The 16,464-nt window shown below is 35.3% G+C and overlaps 1 protein-coding gene across 1 annotated transcript in view; it reads right to left on the bottom strand.

Moving 5' to 3' along the window:
- The window catches only part of RAB2A (RAB2A, member RAS oncogene family), a 113,506-nt gene that overhangs the window by 54,460 nt on the left and 42,582 nt on the right, over positions 1–16,464 (bottom strand). The window contains exon 3 of the mRNA XM_001379394.5: positions 8,960–9,027. Coding sequence (XP_001379431.3) covers positions 8,960–9,027 — 68 coding nt within the window. The remainder of the gene's footprint in view (positions 1–8,959; positions 9,028–16,464) is intronic.

Below are 16,464 nucleotides of genomic sequence, written 5' to 3'. Positions count from 1 at the left end.
ATTGCTAGACATAGGCTTCCCTTGGGTCCACACTCACTCTGAAAATACTCACAGACAAGTATCCCCAAAAACTTGGCTCCTATAATCTGGTCCCCTTTTCTGCCTCTCATAGTGTGGTACCTTTCTGTAGTCCTGGCTATTGATTGGGTAAATGCATCATTGCTTAGATCATTTTGATTGGGCCCTGATTCAAGGACCTGTTAAAGATTTAGTTTTCTTCTACTGGGAATTTTTACACATAAGACTTTGATAGTCTATATTTTCATCCAGAAATTTTTTCTTTTCTTTTTGATTTTTCTGATGTCTTTCTAATATCTCTTGCCAATTGATTCATATACCTCATACCTCAGCCATGCATCCCTAAGTGATTCTGGTTTTTTTTTTCAATCACCCACAACACGGGGAAATGTAAAAAAAAAAAATATTATTGTAAATTGCAAAGTTTAAATTCCTTTTGAGAAGAATTTTAGGTAAAGAAGATGCTACATCTCTGAATCCAGAAACTGAACTGTTGGAGAAGCCACCATGAAGAAGCCTCCAGACCACAAGTTGCACAAAATTGAACTTTGGGTGTGGTTGATTGAATATTTATTTGTATGTATACTTTCATGCCAAAGGGGACTGCCCCCTAATGGGCTTTTTGTCAATGCATTCAGCAGTTATTGGTTTTATTCTTTTTTTTCTCTCTCTTATCCTCACATTATTGTAATCTTTTAAGTTGATTATGTTTTTATGATCCTTTTGGGGAAAAATTAATTTTTCCAAAAATGGTCACACAGGAAAATGTAAAAAATAGACTCGAATACAGGACTACAATCCCCATGAGCCTTTGCTCCACTTCCCTAAAATGCCTTGTAATCTCACCTGGGCAGAGATTGAGAAGGTATTTAAGCTGATTCAAAGGCTTTTGAGGTTCTCACTTTTTTGGACTTCCATTTTGGAGCAGACGTGGCTTTTTTTCATAATGTAGGTGAGGTTGTGTCTAGGCCACTCTATGGCCTGGACACGTGTTTCTTATCCTGTATTTTCTTTAATCCTTAATCTTCAATAAACCTCTAAAAAATTTATAATACTCCTTGCAGAGAGAAACTAATTTCTACCTGCCTCGGTCTCCCCGTCTCCCCTAAATTTTAACTGTTACACACTTACATAGAAGGCAACTAGCTTTCCAAGAGTCATATTTGTCTCTTTATTCTCCATCACTTTCATATCTTACCAGTTGCCAAGATTTATGGATTATATCTCCAGTTTATGCTGCAGACTGCTTCTCCATTGTCCCCACTCAGAGCTGGGTCACCACCCACCCCTTCATAAGAATGAAGAAGAAAACGTCTGAATAACATAAGATGGAAAAAAGGGGGAAACTGGGAATTCATGGTTAAAAGCATTATTTTTCAGTGAAGTCTGAGAACAAGCAACATACAGGATAAGTAATACTTAGAAGAGGGAAGGCATTAAAATTAAGAGGAGTTGGGAAAGGCCAGTAATTAATTATTAAATGCCAGGTACTTTGCTAAATGCTGGGGATACAGAAAAAGGGTAAAAATACTGTTTATGCCCTCAAAGATCTCTCTTTCTAAGGGGGAGATATGTAAATAACCAACTATATGTAGGATTTATGCAGTGTGCCAGCACTTAAACGGAGTGTCTGGCTCATAGTATTTAGTGTTTGTTGACTTGTTGATAGAAGTTAATAAAGAATATAGAAAAGATAATGGTTGAATCTCATATCTAACTGAAAGTAGTCCTACCTCTTATTTGCCACCTATACTTCTTCCTTCAAATTCTTTTTCTGTTACTATTGCTATTGTTGGCTAGAAATTCTAGTTATGTAAAATACTAGTGATGACAACAGACATGTTCATTTTACCACCTCTGATCTGACTGAAAAGACTTCTGGTATTTTTCTATTACAGAATGACACCTACTAAAACTGTAATTTATAGGAATATTATTAAAAACTATAGAAATCAAGGAAGATTTAAATAGAGACATATAAAATACTCAGTTGGGTCTTGCCATAAAAAATTATATATTCTCAATTAATTTACAATTTAAATGCCACACTAATTAAATTACCAAATAAATTACCACACAGAACTAGACAAAATAATAATTCCATCTGGAAGAAAAAGAGGTAAACAAGGGAAATAATGTAAGGGAAAAAAGGAATTTTGTGTCCCTAACAGATTTTCAAATTATACTATAAAGTAGTAACATTCAACATTATTTGGTCCTTGATTGGGGGAAAAAAAGTAAGTAAACAAGACGTAGGAGCAACTAAATACAGTATGTTTAACCCAAGGATACTAACTAGTCTCCTTATTGAACAATAACTTGGGAAAACTGGAAAATATTTTTGGTATAGTACAACATCCCACACCATATTGACAAAACAGATAAAAAGATCACATCATAAAAAAAATTGAGAAGGGAGGGAATTATTATTTACAACTATAATTAAGGAGTAAATTCATAACTAAACAGAAGTTAAGAGGTAATCACAGAAGACAAAATGGACAATTGTGATTACATAAAAAGCTCTTACTTATCAACTTCTTAAATACTCTTCCTCTTTTATTATACCTTGAACTACCACCAAATTAGTTGAAGTCTTTATCAAGTGCTATTTCTTCTCTAACAACTGCTCTGCAGTTCTGAATTTCCACGGATAATTAAAAAAAATTGACTTTGGGCTAAATATCTCTGGTCTCATTCTGCATAAGAACTCTTGCTTTAAAAAATACTTGTTTTTGGAATGAGAATTTAGGACTTAGAATCTATTTTCATTAAAACTTGAGGTTAGGTCCAAAACACACCATAAACAACCAATATGATCTCAAATACAAGAATTAAAAAAAAAAAAAGCCACTTTGACTATACAAACTTTCTTTTAGCTAATCACTATACATAATATGTTCATATGTAAATACCTTTTGAAGGGTATAATTATAATACTTATTATTTATTGAATACTTTAAGATTTGCAGGGTGCTCATATATATTCTCATTTAGTCCTTATAACAAGCCTGTGAGTTTTAAGTGTTTTTAACCCCCATTTTTGAAGATAAGGTAAAAGATATTAAGTGATTTCCTGGGGCCACACAGCTGGTAAATGTATTAGGCAGAATTCAAATTCATGTCTTTTTGACTTCAACATTAGTCTCTAAACCATTAAATCATGTTGCCTTCTAACCTAGAATGCACTGAGACTGCCTATTCAGAGTTCTAATTAGTTTAAGTGAAGGTTACTGGCTGATACATGTTGTGTAATTCCTAGTATCAAAATTATCAGATAGAACCAGAAGACTAAAGAATTAGGAAAAGGTTTATAGGGGTGAGTGGAAGGGAAATGTGAAGATTCCTGCAAAGATAGGAAGGGTACTTTGAACTGAGAAAGGTAGCTAAGTAATATTTCGTATCCCCATCCAGTTTTAAAGAGAAGAAAGAAGTCAAATCCCTTCTTTCCTCTGAAAAGAATTACAGTTCCTAGACTTAGCCCTCCCAACATTAAGGATAAGAAAAATGAATGCACAGAGTAACAGAATGTAACGAGTAACAGTTCTGAGAAAATAAACTTTAGTACATAACCACAGACATTCATATCAGTACTTTTGTTACAAAGTACAGGTATATATACATTACTTCATTTGATGCTTCCAACAGTTTTGTGAAGTATGTGCTGTAGATATTATCCCTACTTTAAAGATCAGAAAACAAGCCAACAGAAGAAAAGTGACTGGAACAAGGATCACACAGTCAGGATGCGTCTGGGGTACATTTCATTCCCATAATCTACCTGAGTCTAAATCCAGTACTCTATCCACTAGCCATGCTATCCTTTCTCTAAATATTCAGCTTTATTATCTCTTTCCCAAAAAGAAATCAGGAAAGTTTGAATAACCTTATACCAAGTCCAGGAAAGGCAGAAAGAAGATAACAATCAGAAAGAAACCAATCAAGGTCAGGGAAGCTAGATGAACAAAGGGATAGGAAAGGATTTTGCTAACTACTATCCCTAGCACTGGGGCATTGTATAATATTGTATAATCCTTAGTCTGCCATGGTAAAGATGAAATAAATTTGGTTTTATATATATTTTTTAAAAAACATTTGGTCATTTAAATTGCAAATTATTGAAAAAATATTATGTTAAGAGAAGAACTAGTCTTATCTCCTACCAAAGGGCCTACCAAAGGGAAAAGGACAGTGACTACAGAAGAAATCAATGATTAATTAACCAAGTAGTGATATTTAGCTAATTTTTAAATATAACTATAATTGCCATATAAATCTGTCATAGTGAGAGACAATAAAAAGGAAAAACTAGCTAGCTGCTAAAAGTTTCTGTACTTTGACAAAAGGGTCAATATAAGTGATGGGTTTGTCCTTTCCTTTTTAAGTTTAAAACATGATGTTTTTCAATTTACACAAGTGGAATGGCAGTCTATTTAGCTTGAAAAATGCATGTAATTTATGTACATGCATTTAAGGCTAAATATGTATATTACACTGTCTACTCTTGACTTATGTGATAGTTTTCTTAGTTTTACTCCTCTCCCAAACATTTTGTGGTTCAGTCATTTTTTCAATCATGTCTGACTCTAATTGACCACATTTAAAGTTTCCTTAGCAAAGACACTGGAGTGGTTTGTAATATCCTTCTGCAACTCATCTTATAGATATGGAAGCTGAGGGAAATAGGCTTAAGTGACTTGCATGGGGTCACTTGTCTGAGGCCAGATTTGAACTCAGGAACTCTAATCTCTCTCCTGAACTCTACTATTACCAACTGCTGAACATACCCGTTTGAATGCCTGTCAGATACCTTAAATTCAATATTTCCAAAATGGGATGGGTACATTATATACCCCCCCAAACTTCCCCATATTTGAGGACAGTACTATTTCTAGTTACCCTACACTCACAACTTTGGAATAGTATGTGTTTCTTCCCTCCCTTTTATCCCCTAAATCAATTAAGTTCTTGAATGTTGTCAATCCTGCCTCCATATCCTCTCCCACACTATTCCCCTTCTTTTGATTTACTCATAACCCTTCACTCTACTTCAGGCCCTCATCACCTCTTAGTGGTTCACTGTAATAATTTCCTATCTAATTGGGTCTCCCTGCTTGCAGTCTCTTCCGTGAACAACCCATCTTCTACAAAACCACCCAAGTTGATATTCCGAGAATAAAGATCTGACCATGTCATGGCATCAGAGATATAGTGCTGGAAAAGACACTGGAGGTCAACAAATCCAACCTCCCTGTTTCATAGAGGTTAATTGCTTTGCCCAACTAAGGTCAAGCAGCTAGTATATATCTGAGGTAGGGTTCATGGTATTCAAATCCCTTTAAAATATGGTTCTTAAATACCTTTTTTTAGTCTTTTCTCCCCTCCCCACATTGCTTCCCTTTACACTCTACATTTCAGTAAAGGAGGCTTGTCAGCTACATATCACATAAGATATGCTTTCCCCCATTTGCCTGTTTTTCCACAAGTGTTCTTCCATGGCTGGAATAAACTCACCTCAGAGAATGTCTAGCTCTATTTAAAGTATAATACCATTTTCTACATGAACTATTTCCTGATCCCCCACTTATTAGAAACTCCTCTCTTAAATAAAATTATTTTGTATTAATTACAATATATATTTGCTGATGGAGATGCTAGATACTCACAGTAGTAGGAAATGTAAATGAGAGCAGGGACTACTTTGTTTTTACTTCTGCATCTCTAGTATCTTATGTACTATAGGTATTTAAAGCAAATTTAGTAAATGTTTTTGAATTTGGCAAGAATCAAATGCTTTAAGAAAGTTCCAAGAATAATGAGACGGTTCCAAGAACTAGTTTTCTGATAATGAACAAAGAGCCAGTAGTGTCATGTAAATGAAGAGAGCACATTGTTAAGTGGAGGTAAGACAGAAAAATGAATAAGGAATACTTGAAATAAAAAGGTTTATTTTCTATTTAGTTCAAATATGCTTTCATTGTTCTAGTCATGGATCTTTTAAGACCGCTATATTTGAAGTCATTATTAGTATCAAGTTGTAAAACAAATAAACAAACAATTAGGAGAAAAACTCCTAGCTTTAAGAAACTGATATGATAAAGCAAGAAAATATATATATATTTTTTGAGTAGCAGGCCATGAGTTTTAGATAAGGAGAAGTAAATAATTTTGAATCTCTCTTTCTCCGATTCTTTTAACACTGTAATCTCTGACAGAAGACTGATGAGAAACCCGAGAAGCAAGGGCTAAAATGGCCCAGTCCATGGCAGGTTAAGTAAGGACTATCAAAAGGTTGAAAGAAGGGGCAGCTGGGTGGCTCAGTGTATTGAGACCCAGGCCTAGAGATGGAAGGTCCTAGGTTCAAATCTGGCCTCAGACACTTCCTAGCTGTGTGACTCTGGACAAGTCACTTAACCCCCATTGCCCAGCCCTACCGCTCTTCTACCTTGGAGCCAATACATAGTATTGACTCCAAGATGGAAGGGAAGGGTTAAAAAAAAAAAGGTTGAAAGAAGACAAACTTCTAAGGTCAAGTGAACAAGAGAGTCCAGGGAGCCAAACACAAGTATCAGGATGGCTTAGACATTAAATTAATACCCCAAATTATAAAAGTTAGCATTTCTAATCAGAGTCTGTACAGAAGATCAGATAAAGTTAAAACTGTTAGTAATACTTCAAGAGGTACCAAACTATCTTCAAAGTTGGTCGTATTATCTTTAAACACAATAGTTGTTAAATGGTTAATTTTAACTTTTAATAAAGAATTAGTGGATATGGTGAATTCTAGCTGTCATTTATGAGTTGGCTGACCACAGACTAATCAAAACCTCTTTTGAGACTTAAAATATTCCTATCTGTAAAATGGAAGGCTTCTAAGATTTCTTCTAATTCTTAATACCTCATGATATACATTTAATTAAAAGTTGTTGTTTCTGAGGGGGTGAGGTTTGGGTGGCTGGCTAACTTCTACCTCAATTAAACATGCCTAAGCATTATTCTTTACTTCTTAAATTGTAGGGCCAGAGCCTGCTTCAGTCACCTAATGACTTCAGAAGGCCAATCAGATTTGCAGAGACAACTTCCTGAAATGCTTATCTAGCAAATTAAAGCGATAGCCAATTTCATAGCATATGTTGCACTAAGGTATTCAATTTCTGGAAGGTCTTACATAAAATGCAAGTTAATTCTGGAGAGGATTTGCAATTCAAGGGTGACTAACCTAATCCTCCAATATTATATTTCAGTCACTTAAATAGGAAAAGCCAAAACAGGGGCTTGGACACTAGCACCTCAGATAAAGTCTGATTACCATCAACTAAGCTACTTAGACTTTCATTCATGTTTTTCCATTTTGTTCAGTGTGCATATGTTTTGAAATGTTTCCTTGCTTAAAAATTAAGCATCTAATACATCAATACAAAGAATTTTGGATTCTTCTGTTGTAACATTTTACAATTCAGAGACAGGACAACATAGGTTGAATACTGACGTTAAAAGATAGGCTTTGTGGCAGAGCTACTTGGGAACATTGGTGTTATTGCTTGGCTGCTTTGTAAATTCACACTAAGAAGTATTTATTTATTAAATATCTATTGTATTTTGGGTCCTCTACTAAGTGCTGAAATTATGAAGCCAAAATGAAACATTCACTTACTTTGAGGAGTTAACAGCCAGCATTCTGATAGGAAACATGTACACATATGAAAACAAAATAAACACAAGGTAATTGGGGTGGGGGAAAATTCATGTAGAAAGTGGCCCTTGAGACAAACTTGGAAGGAGACAAGGGATTCTAAGATGGAAAGGTAAGGAAGGAACCAGGAATGGAGGACAATCAGGACTAAGGCACAGATATAAGAGAAAGAACGTTCTATATGAAAAACAGAAAATAGGTCACTGAACTGAAGAGTGCACAAAGGTAACTAATATGTAATAGGCATAGAAAGAAATGCTGGGGTCATATTTTAAAAGGAATTTGTGGTTTGATACTGGAAACAATCATTAACAAATTGTTTGAGTAGAGGGAAGTGACATGATCAGATTTGTGCTTTAGGAATATCAATGGCAACTATATGGAAGACAGATTGAAGAAATGAGACACTTGAGATAATGAGTCATTGCAACAGTTCAGGGAAGTGGCAGTGAGAGCCTGGCCTAGGATGTTGTAGAAATGAAGAGAAAGGAACAGATGTGAGATATGGAGGTGGAATCAACAAGATTTGGCAATCAACTGTTTAGGGAGGGAGAGGAGAGAAGACAGAAGAAGGAGTTGAGGATAGCTCAAAAGCTGTGAACCTACATGACCACAAGGATGGTGGGTACCCTAGAAAGAAATAGGGAAGCAAGGAAGAGTGGGTCTTAGGGAAAAGATAATTAATTTTTATTTTAATATTTTGAATTGGAGAAGTATATGGCTGTTCTATTTGAATTGTCCAACAGGTAATATGGGCTTATCATAAGGCTGGTCATAGCAAATTTAAAAAAGGACAGTTTTCTATGATATAAGGTCTACATTAACAGGAGTACCCACAGGGAAGAAATCACAAATCTTCTTTAAAGCATATATACAAACATAACTGCACCCATTGATAACATCAATACTTGAATATTCCTAAGATCCATGATTACATTGCTATGGAAATATAAATAACAATGATTGCTGAGCCCACAGTGAATTATATAGGTGGCATATTTTAAAAAACAGAGTTCCTTCTACAGTATAGATAACCTGAAATGGCCCTGATAATCCAATGTGGTCATTAATTGATGGCACCTCAAAAATTTTCAAAAGGAGGACAAAGGAAAACAAAGCCTTCTCTGCAACCAATTCTAACCCTGGGTCACTGTGGGGGCAATCAGTCAACAGAGACAAAAAGCAGAATCAATGAATATTTTTTCTTTTAAACATGAGGCAGATGCAATGGACTTTTGCTATACTTACTGTATCCCATATCTGAAGTTTTATCTGTTTTCCATCAATAGTTATCATTCGAGCACCAAATTCTACACCTGAATAGAATTAAAAAAAAAAAATTTCATTGACAAATTGGTAGGAAAGTTTGTGTTTGACAAAACAAAGTTTTTTAAATGTAAAATTATATATTCAAGCAGTGTTATGCTATGTGCTACATAGATCATGTAGTCAAGGAATGCATATCACAAGGCAGAAGTGCTGAGAAATACAGTCAGATGATCAATAAACATTTATTAAGCACCTACTATGAACCAGGTACTGTTAAGAGCTGAGGACATAAAGAATGGTAAGACAGTTCCTCCTCTCAAGGACTTCATGCTAATGGGAAAGACAAAATGCAATAACTAGAAAAGCTATATACAGAACACACCAGAAATAACCAACAAAGGGAAGAAACTAGAATTAAGGGGGGGTGGGGCATCAGGAAAGGCTTCTTTTGGAAGATGGGTCTTGAAGGAAAGTAGGAGGTGAAAATAAAGAAAGAGTATTCCCGATATGGAGGACAATCAGTGAAAATGCTCAAAGTCTGAAGAAGGAATTTCTTAGATGAGGACTAGCAAGGAGCCTGAAGAATATTTTATATTTTAGGGGGAAAGAGGCACTAAGAAGACTAGAACAGATAAGGTATAAAAAAAGGTGAAAAGAAATGAAATGGGGTGGGAGGCAGACTTTGAACATCAAATAGAAGAGTTTATATTTAATAGTAGGAATGAAAGGGAACCCCTGGAGTTGAATGAGTAGAGGGGTGACACTTTAGGAAGCACTTTGATGGATGAATGGATATAATGAAGTGGGAGAAAATATTCTGCTAGGTAGACAAACCAGAAGGCAACTGAAATGGTTCAGGGATGAGATGAGGGTCAATATCAAAATGATAGTAGAGGTGAATATGGAGGGATGGAAGAAAGTGAAGAATCTATGATGACTCAGATTTTAAGGCTGGATGATAGAGAGAATGGAGGTACTTAAAACTAATAGAAAAATTAGGAAAAGGAAAGGGTTGGGCAAGAAAGATGCTAAATTCTGGAGATACAAAGATGGAAAAAATATAGTTCTGGCCTTTGAGGAGCTCACAGTTTAATGGAAGACATAACATGCAAACAACTATGTATGCACAAGCTATGTACAAGGTAAACAGGAAATAATCAATGGAGAGAAAGTACTAGAATTAACAAGAATTGGGAAAGACTTTCAGTAGAAGGTGGAATTTTACCTGGAACTTGGAAGGAAGCCAGGAGGCAGAAATGAGGAAAGAGAGCATTCCAGGCACAGGGGGCAATCAATGAAAATGAATCCAGAAATGGAGTATCATGGGCAAGGAAATCAGTGTAACTGAAAGACTAGAGGGCAGGGGGTGGTGGTGGGTTACACTAGGTTTTAAAGGACTATTTTTAATTTGATCGTGAAGGTAACAGGTAGGCAATGGAAAGTTTTATATGTCACTCATGGTTAGTGGGTATAACTTAAATAAATAGTAATGGAGGTTGAGGTGTCAGTGAGTGCAATGTTATGAAAGCCTATAGAGAAGAGGATGATCAACAAAGTCAAAAGCTGCAGAGAAGTCAAAAGAAGGGTGAAGACAGAGAAAAAGACATGAGGTTTGGCAATTAAGAGATCACTGGTATCTTGGGAGAAAGTAATTTCAACTGAATGATAAGAAAAGACATTGGGGCTGGGGGCAGCTGGGTAGCTCAGTGGATTGAGAGCCAGCCCTAGAGATGGGAGGTCCTAGGTTCAAATCTGGCTTCAGCCACTTCCCAGCTGTGTGACCCTGGGCAAGTCACTTGACCCCCTTTGCCTAGCCCTTACCACTCTTCTGCCTTGGAGCCAATACACAGTATTGACTCCAAGACAGATGGTAAGGGTTTAAAAAAAAAAAGAAAAGACATTGGGATTATAGTTAAAAAAAAGAAGGAAATGTGTTTTGCCACAAAAAACAAAGAGAGAAAAGGGATAATTGATGTAAAGATTTTTTGAGGATAGAGGAGAAAAGGACACATTTGTAGGCTATAGGAACCAGAAGTCAGGAAAAGAATGAAAATAAGTGACAGAGTGGAGAGGAGAGAAGGAGCAATCTGGGAGAAGATGAGATAAAATGGGATCACTTTTGCATGCAGAGGGGTTTGCTTTGGCAAGGAGAAGGGTCCTATCATTATATGAGGCAGAGATGAAAGAGGAGAGAGTAGGGGAAGGAGGAAAGGAAGAGAACAGAAGAGGGAGCTCTTAGCAAATGGCCTCAATTTTTTCAGGAAAATTAGAGGTAATGCTCTTAGTTGAGAATGTAGAGGAAGGGAGATCCACGGAAAGTTTGAGGGTTGAAAAGGTTTGGGAAAACCACAAAAGTAAATTAATTACAAAGGCATAAAAAAACTGTCTTGAAGCAATGAGGGCTCTGCATGTGATGCTACATACATTTCTAGTAGACTCAGCATAGTTTCAAACTTTTTTTTTTAAAGCAGCATGTGTAAAGAATGAAGGTAGTAGATATTGGGAATGATTCAAAACTGAGGTTTCGTGTGGCAAGTTCAGCAATATGATAAAAGCATAAGGGACTCAAGAGACAAGGACAGTGTACAGCTGAAATTAGTTCACCACAGGGTCAAGATGAGGAAGGGATGAGAATGTAGCTAGTGTAGGGACGATGGCCTTGGAAAGAACTAAAGGTCCAAAAGATTGAAAATCAGTGTGGACTAAGAACAGTGTTTGGGGTTGCCAAACAGAGCAGGTGAAAGGATAATAGATTATGATCAAATGAGAGAATTTCTTAGTTCATAAAAATGGAAGTGGTGTATTTGTGGATGACAGCAAGATTAAAGGTAAGACCATCTTTGTGTATAGTTGAAGTAAAACCAAAGGATAAATCATGTGAAATTATTAAATCAAGGAACTGTTAGGCTGGGAGTATTTGGAGGATCTATATGTACACTGAATTCCTCTAGTATGAGCAGGTATTGAAGGCAGGCATTGTGGAGAGAAACTTTTAAGGCATTGAACTCACTGAGGAAAAAAGGAAAGTATATTGGAGAGCAGTAGACCAGAGCTACCAGAATTTTAAATAGATGATAGATGTGGATTGAGTGAACTTCCAAACTGGATAGGTAATTGAATGATAGTAGTAGAGGGAAAATCTGGAAGTGGAGGTAGAAGCAGAGTATTCCAATTTCCCTACCTTGACCAGTGAATCAAGGAGGAATGAAAGCTAGGAAGCCAAAGTCATCAGGAGAGAGGAAGTCAGGTCTCAGTGAGAACCTGAAGAGTGAAAGTAGGGGAAAAGAAAAGAGTTAATATGAAAATAAGTTTGTTACCTATGGAATAGGCACTCTAGAAAGTATGGTGGAAATAGTAAGTAGCTTTAAAGTCAACATTGCAGAAGTTGGTTTTGGGGAATGAGAACAAGGGACTAGAGGTAATGATAAGGGTCTGACAGAGGGAGTTTGTTCATCATTGAGGAATGACTCTGGTTAAGAAATAGAGACATTAGGAAATACTTTAAAAGGTATATTAGCTAAACCCAATGCATTCTATGGATAATAGTAGTAGCCAAAGTGGTAGTGGTAGCAATACCATTATAATAATAAGCTGGCATTTAAATAAGGCTATTAGGGTTTGCAAAGTGAGTTTACAAAGAAGCTCTATATGTAAAACATTCTTATTTTATCCTCACAACAACCCTGGGAGGTAGATGCTATGATCTCCATTTTATAGATAAGGAAACTGAGGTACATTCCCTAATTGACTATAAAGCAACAAACATTCACAACACATCTGAGCTTTCAAAAACTGACATTTCTCTGAAAGCATATATAAGAAAATATATAAATTATAAGACAGTGCATTTTTAATCCTCTGAGAAAAGGGCCAATTTTAGGAGAACATTAATAAACTGAAATAATCACAATCATTTGTTGTAGTAAAAAATTCTTTTTTAAAAAAATCTGTCAGTATAATAAAGTAGAAAAGTGTCAGTGGTAGTCTAGCTATCAAATTAACTTCACTTAAAGTTTCAATATAAGTACCCTCTTACTTCTATCTATTCCTACAAACACTCTCACCAACAACCGTCAACAGAAATGAGATCTGCACTTTGATATCCTTCTGTATTTATAAAGTAACACAAGGAGTCTTTGCTTCTCACTGATTTCCAGAGTACCTTAATTGAATGAATAAACATATATTAAAATTGTATTTGCCAGTAACCTGTGCTAGATCCTGGAGAATATGAAGGCAAAAATGAGACGGCCCTGTCTTTAAGGAATTCCCATTCTAACAGGAGAATATAATACATATTTGGGAGTTGTAGCCAGAAAAAGGAGTTTTGGTCTAGGAAAAATCATAGGAATGGTATAGTCATAATAATAAAGTCAAAATGAATAAATAATATTCAATTCAATAGCTGACTATGACAATGAAGAATTTGAAATTGTGAAGCAACTGAGAATATAAAGTGATATTTGTGTAATTCTGCAGATGATTGCCTTTATCTAAGTTTTAAAAGCTCCTAATGTGAAGGGTAAAAAGATGTTATCAATCCAGGAAACTGGCAAGTAAATTGTATTACTTAATCATCTAGGATCTTCTTGGGATAAAGAGAGACTACTATAGGTTAAAATCGAAGTGCTGAGAAATATCTCACAATCATTTTGAAGAATAAGATGTTTTGTAAACTGATATAACTAGTTTAGTTTCCTTAATAGTGACTTAAATTATAGTTTTCATTATTATCAACCAATATCCAGAAATCTTTTCTTCCATAACAGAATATCAATGGTCAATATTATTCTACATTAATCTAGAAAAATGCTACAGCTTTAAATATTTGCTCCCTACGAATGATAACAGATAATAGAGACAATATCTGCTGTCACACTGAAGAACAACACTAGCTGGTATGGGGAGAAATATATATATTTGCACACCAAAGTTTTAATTCAATCTTCCAAACAGGATAAAAAACTAGAGGATGATAACTTTAAGGAAATGGCTATTTGAAAGGTGACTCCCCACAAAAGATATTACCAAGTCTTTAGTATACATAATGTGTTATACAATTAAGATTAGAGGCTGAGTAAGAAGAGGACACATGTGGCCTTAGGGAGCCAGATGTCATCCTGACAGGAAAAGCTTACAGTTGCTTAGAGAAGGGCAAACTGCACAGTGATAAAATCTCATCTCTCCATTGCTCACACCAGGAAATGGCTCCCAGCACTATTCTCAACTGTGATTTTTGGTGGAAGAAAACATTTTTCCAGGCTATATAACTTGATGCTGGTTTATATATATATATTTAACCAATAATTAATTACTGGGCCCTGTTCAATACCAAGATGCTAGTAATGCTAATGTTTATCAGAATGAGGAAAACAGGAGTAAGCTTTAAGAGAAAAAAGATTCAAAGTAATAATGACATATGGAAAACCATTAAAATGTTTATATAAGCATTTTACCTATTTTATAAGTCAGATTGTGAGACAAAAATAAAATTACTATTAGTGCCACCTTTAAAATTTTAAGTTTGGGGGAAAATTTGGACTTAACCATTGAGAAGGTGATATATTGAATAGCCTGACAGTTGTCTGGATTTGCTAAAAATTCATCATACCTATAACACTAATCTTTAGTTCTCCTCTTTCTTTCTATTTCCAATCAGATGCCAAATCCTGTTAGTGTAAAATTATTCTCATACCCATTCTCTCCTTTCCAATTCATCAGATTCTGGACTACTGTAACAGTATCAAATACATAAGTCATCTCTCACTCCCATAATAATTTTTCTAATGCAAAGCTGTGGTTATCACTCAAAATCCTTCAAAAGTTCTCTAGTGCCTAAATTCAGACACCTCAGTTTGACATTTCAGATGTTCTACAATATGGCTCCAGATTATTTCTCCTGCTTATCCTAAGTCACAGTACTAAGTTTCATATATTCTACACTCATGTCAAATTGTATGAATTATCTTTCCTTTATATTTACAATCTTTTTTCGCTCTGCATCTTTCCTAGGAGCTTGTGATAATAATTTCTCTTGGAACTCTCCCAAATATATTGCAATTTGTTTTTGGATCTCATTACTCAAATGGAACTCTGGAGTGAACATACCAGAAGCTGTCTATTTAAAATCTGACTAAAGATTTGTTTAAAGAAAAGTTTAAAATCAAGTCAGAAAGATGAAAGGTGATATGGTTTTATGCAGAGAATGCTGAACCTGAACTTAAGATCTATCTTGAAATCCAATCTCAGACAACTATATGGACCTCTATATGTCTCATTCTGAATTAAGTGCTTCATCTTTCTATTTATGAGGTGGGTAGCAGGTTTCATTATTACTTACTTGGAATACTAATGGGTCATTATACAGATAAGAGTTCAAGACAATAGTACTCCATCACATTTATATACTATAACTTTGTTCTGCTATTCCCTAATTTATGGATACCTCTCAGATTCCCCTTTTTTTGCCACTTCAAAAAGAGATATAAATATTTCTACATATCCTTAAGAGTTTGTTTTGATCAGGACCAAGGCCAACTTTTATAATCCCATTTGGGGTTTTCCTGGCAATAAGCAATTTACCATTTCCTTTTCTAGCTCATTTTATGGATAAGGAAACTGAGGCAAATAGTTGGCCTGAGTTACACAGCTAGTGTCTGAGGCTGCATTTGAATTCATCTCTTTCTGACTCCAAGCCAAGCACTCTGTCACAATCCACACAACTATTCCTCATCCTTTATCAATATTCATTCATGCTTGTCTTTTTATTCTTTTCTTCTCTCCTGTGTTTGAATTTCAAAATTTCTCCATAGTTCTGGTCTTTTCATCAGGAACATTCAAAAATCTCTATTTTTTTCATACTTTTGATTTTTATATTTCTTGTTGCCTCATACAATCATTGGCTTTTATTTGGTCCACTCCAATTTTCAGAGTTTTTGATGCTTGAGCAATATTTTGTACCTCTTGTACCATGCTGCTAATTCCCATTACAATTCTCTTTTTTCCCCATAGCTCGCATTCCTTTCCAATTTTTTTCTTAAATGCTCTTATTCTATTTATTAAAAAATACTTTAAAATTAAAAAACAAAAGAAAACAAAAAACTCCTGCTTCATTTCATCTCTTCCAGGAATTCTAGCTGAGTTTTTCTCTAAGGATTTGTTTGTTGCTATCTGAGTCATTCTCTTTTATATTTGTATTCTGAAAGTCCTTGCCACCATAAGAGCTCAGCTCATGATGGTGAAGTTCTTTTTTATTTCAGCATTTTTCCAGTATATTTCCTGATTTCAGACCTGGATGTTATACTTCTGGATGGTGGGTCTGAGCTGGTCCCATTGCTGCATTTGGGGGAGGGGAAGGAAGGGAAGGTCATTGATTGTGTTATTCCAAAATCTCAGGCTCAGTCTGGGGATTTGCAAGCTTTCAATGCTCTCTACATGATCTGATCCAGGGTAAAATCTAACTGCTATTTGTGTTACCATTCCCA

Source organism: Monodelphis domestica, chromosome 3 (genome assembly GCF_027887165.1).
Source record: "Monodelphis domestica isolate mMonDom1 chromosome 3, mMonDom1.pri, whole genome shotgun sequence".
Lineage (NCBI taxonomy): Eukaryota > Metazoa > Chordata > Mammalia > Didelphimorphia > Didelphidae > Monodelphis > Monodelphis domestica.
Note: the sequence above shows the minus strand (reverse complement) of the source record. Positions and strands in the feature narration are given on the sequence as shown.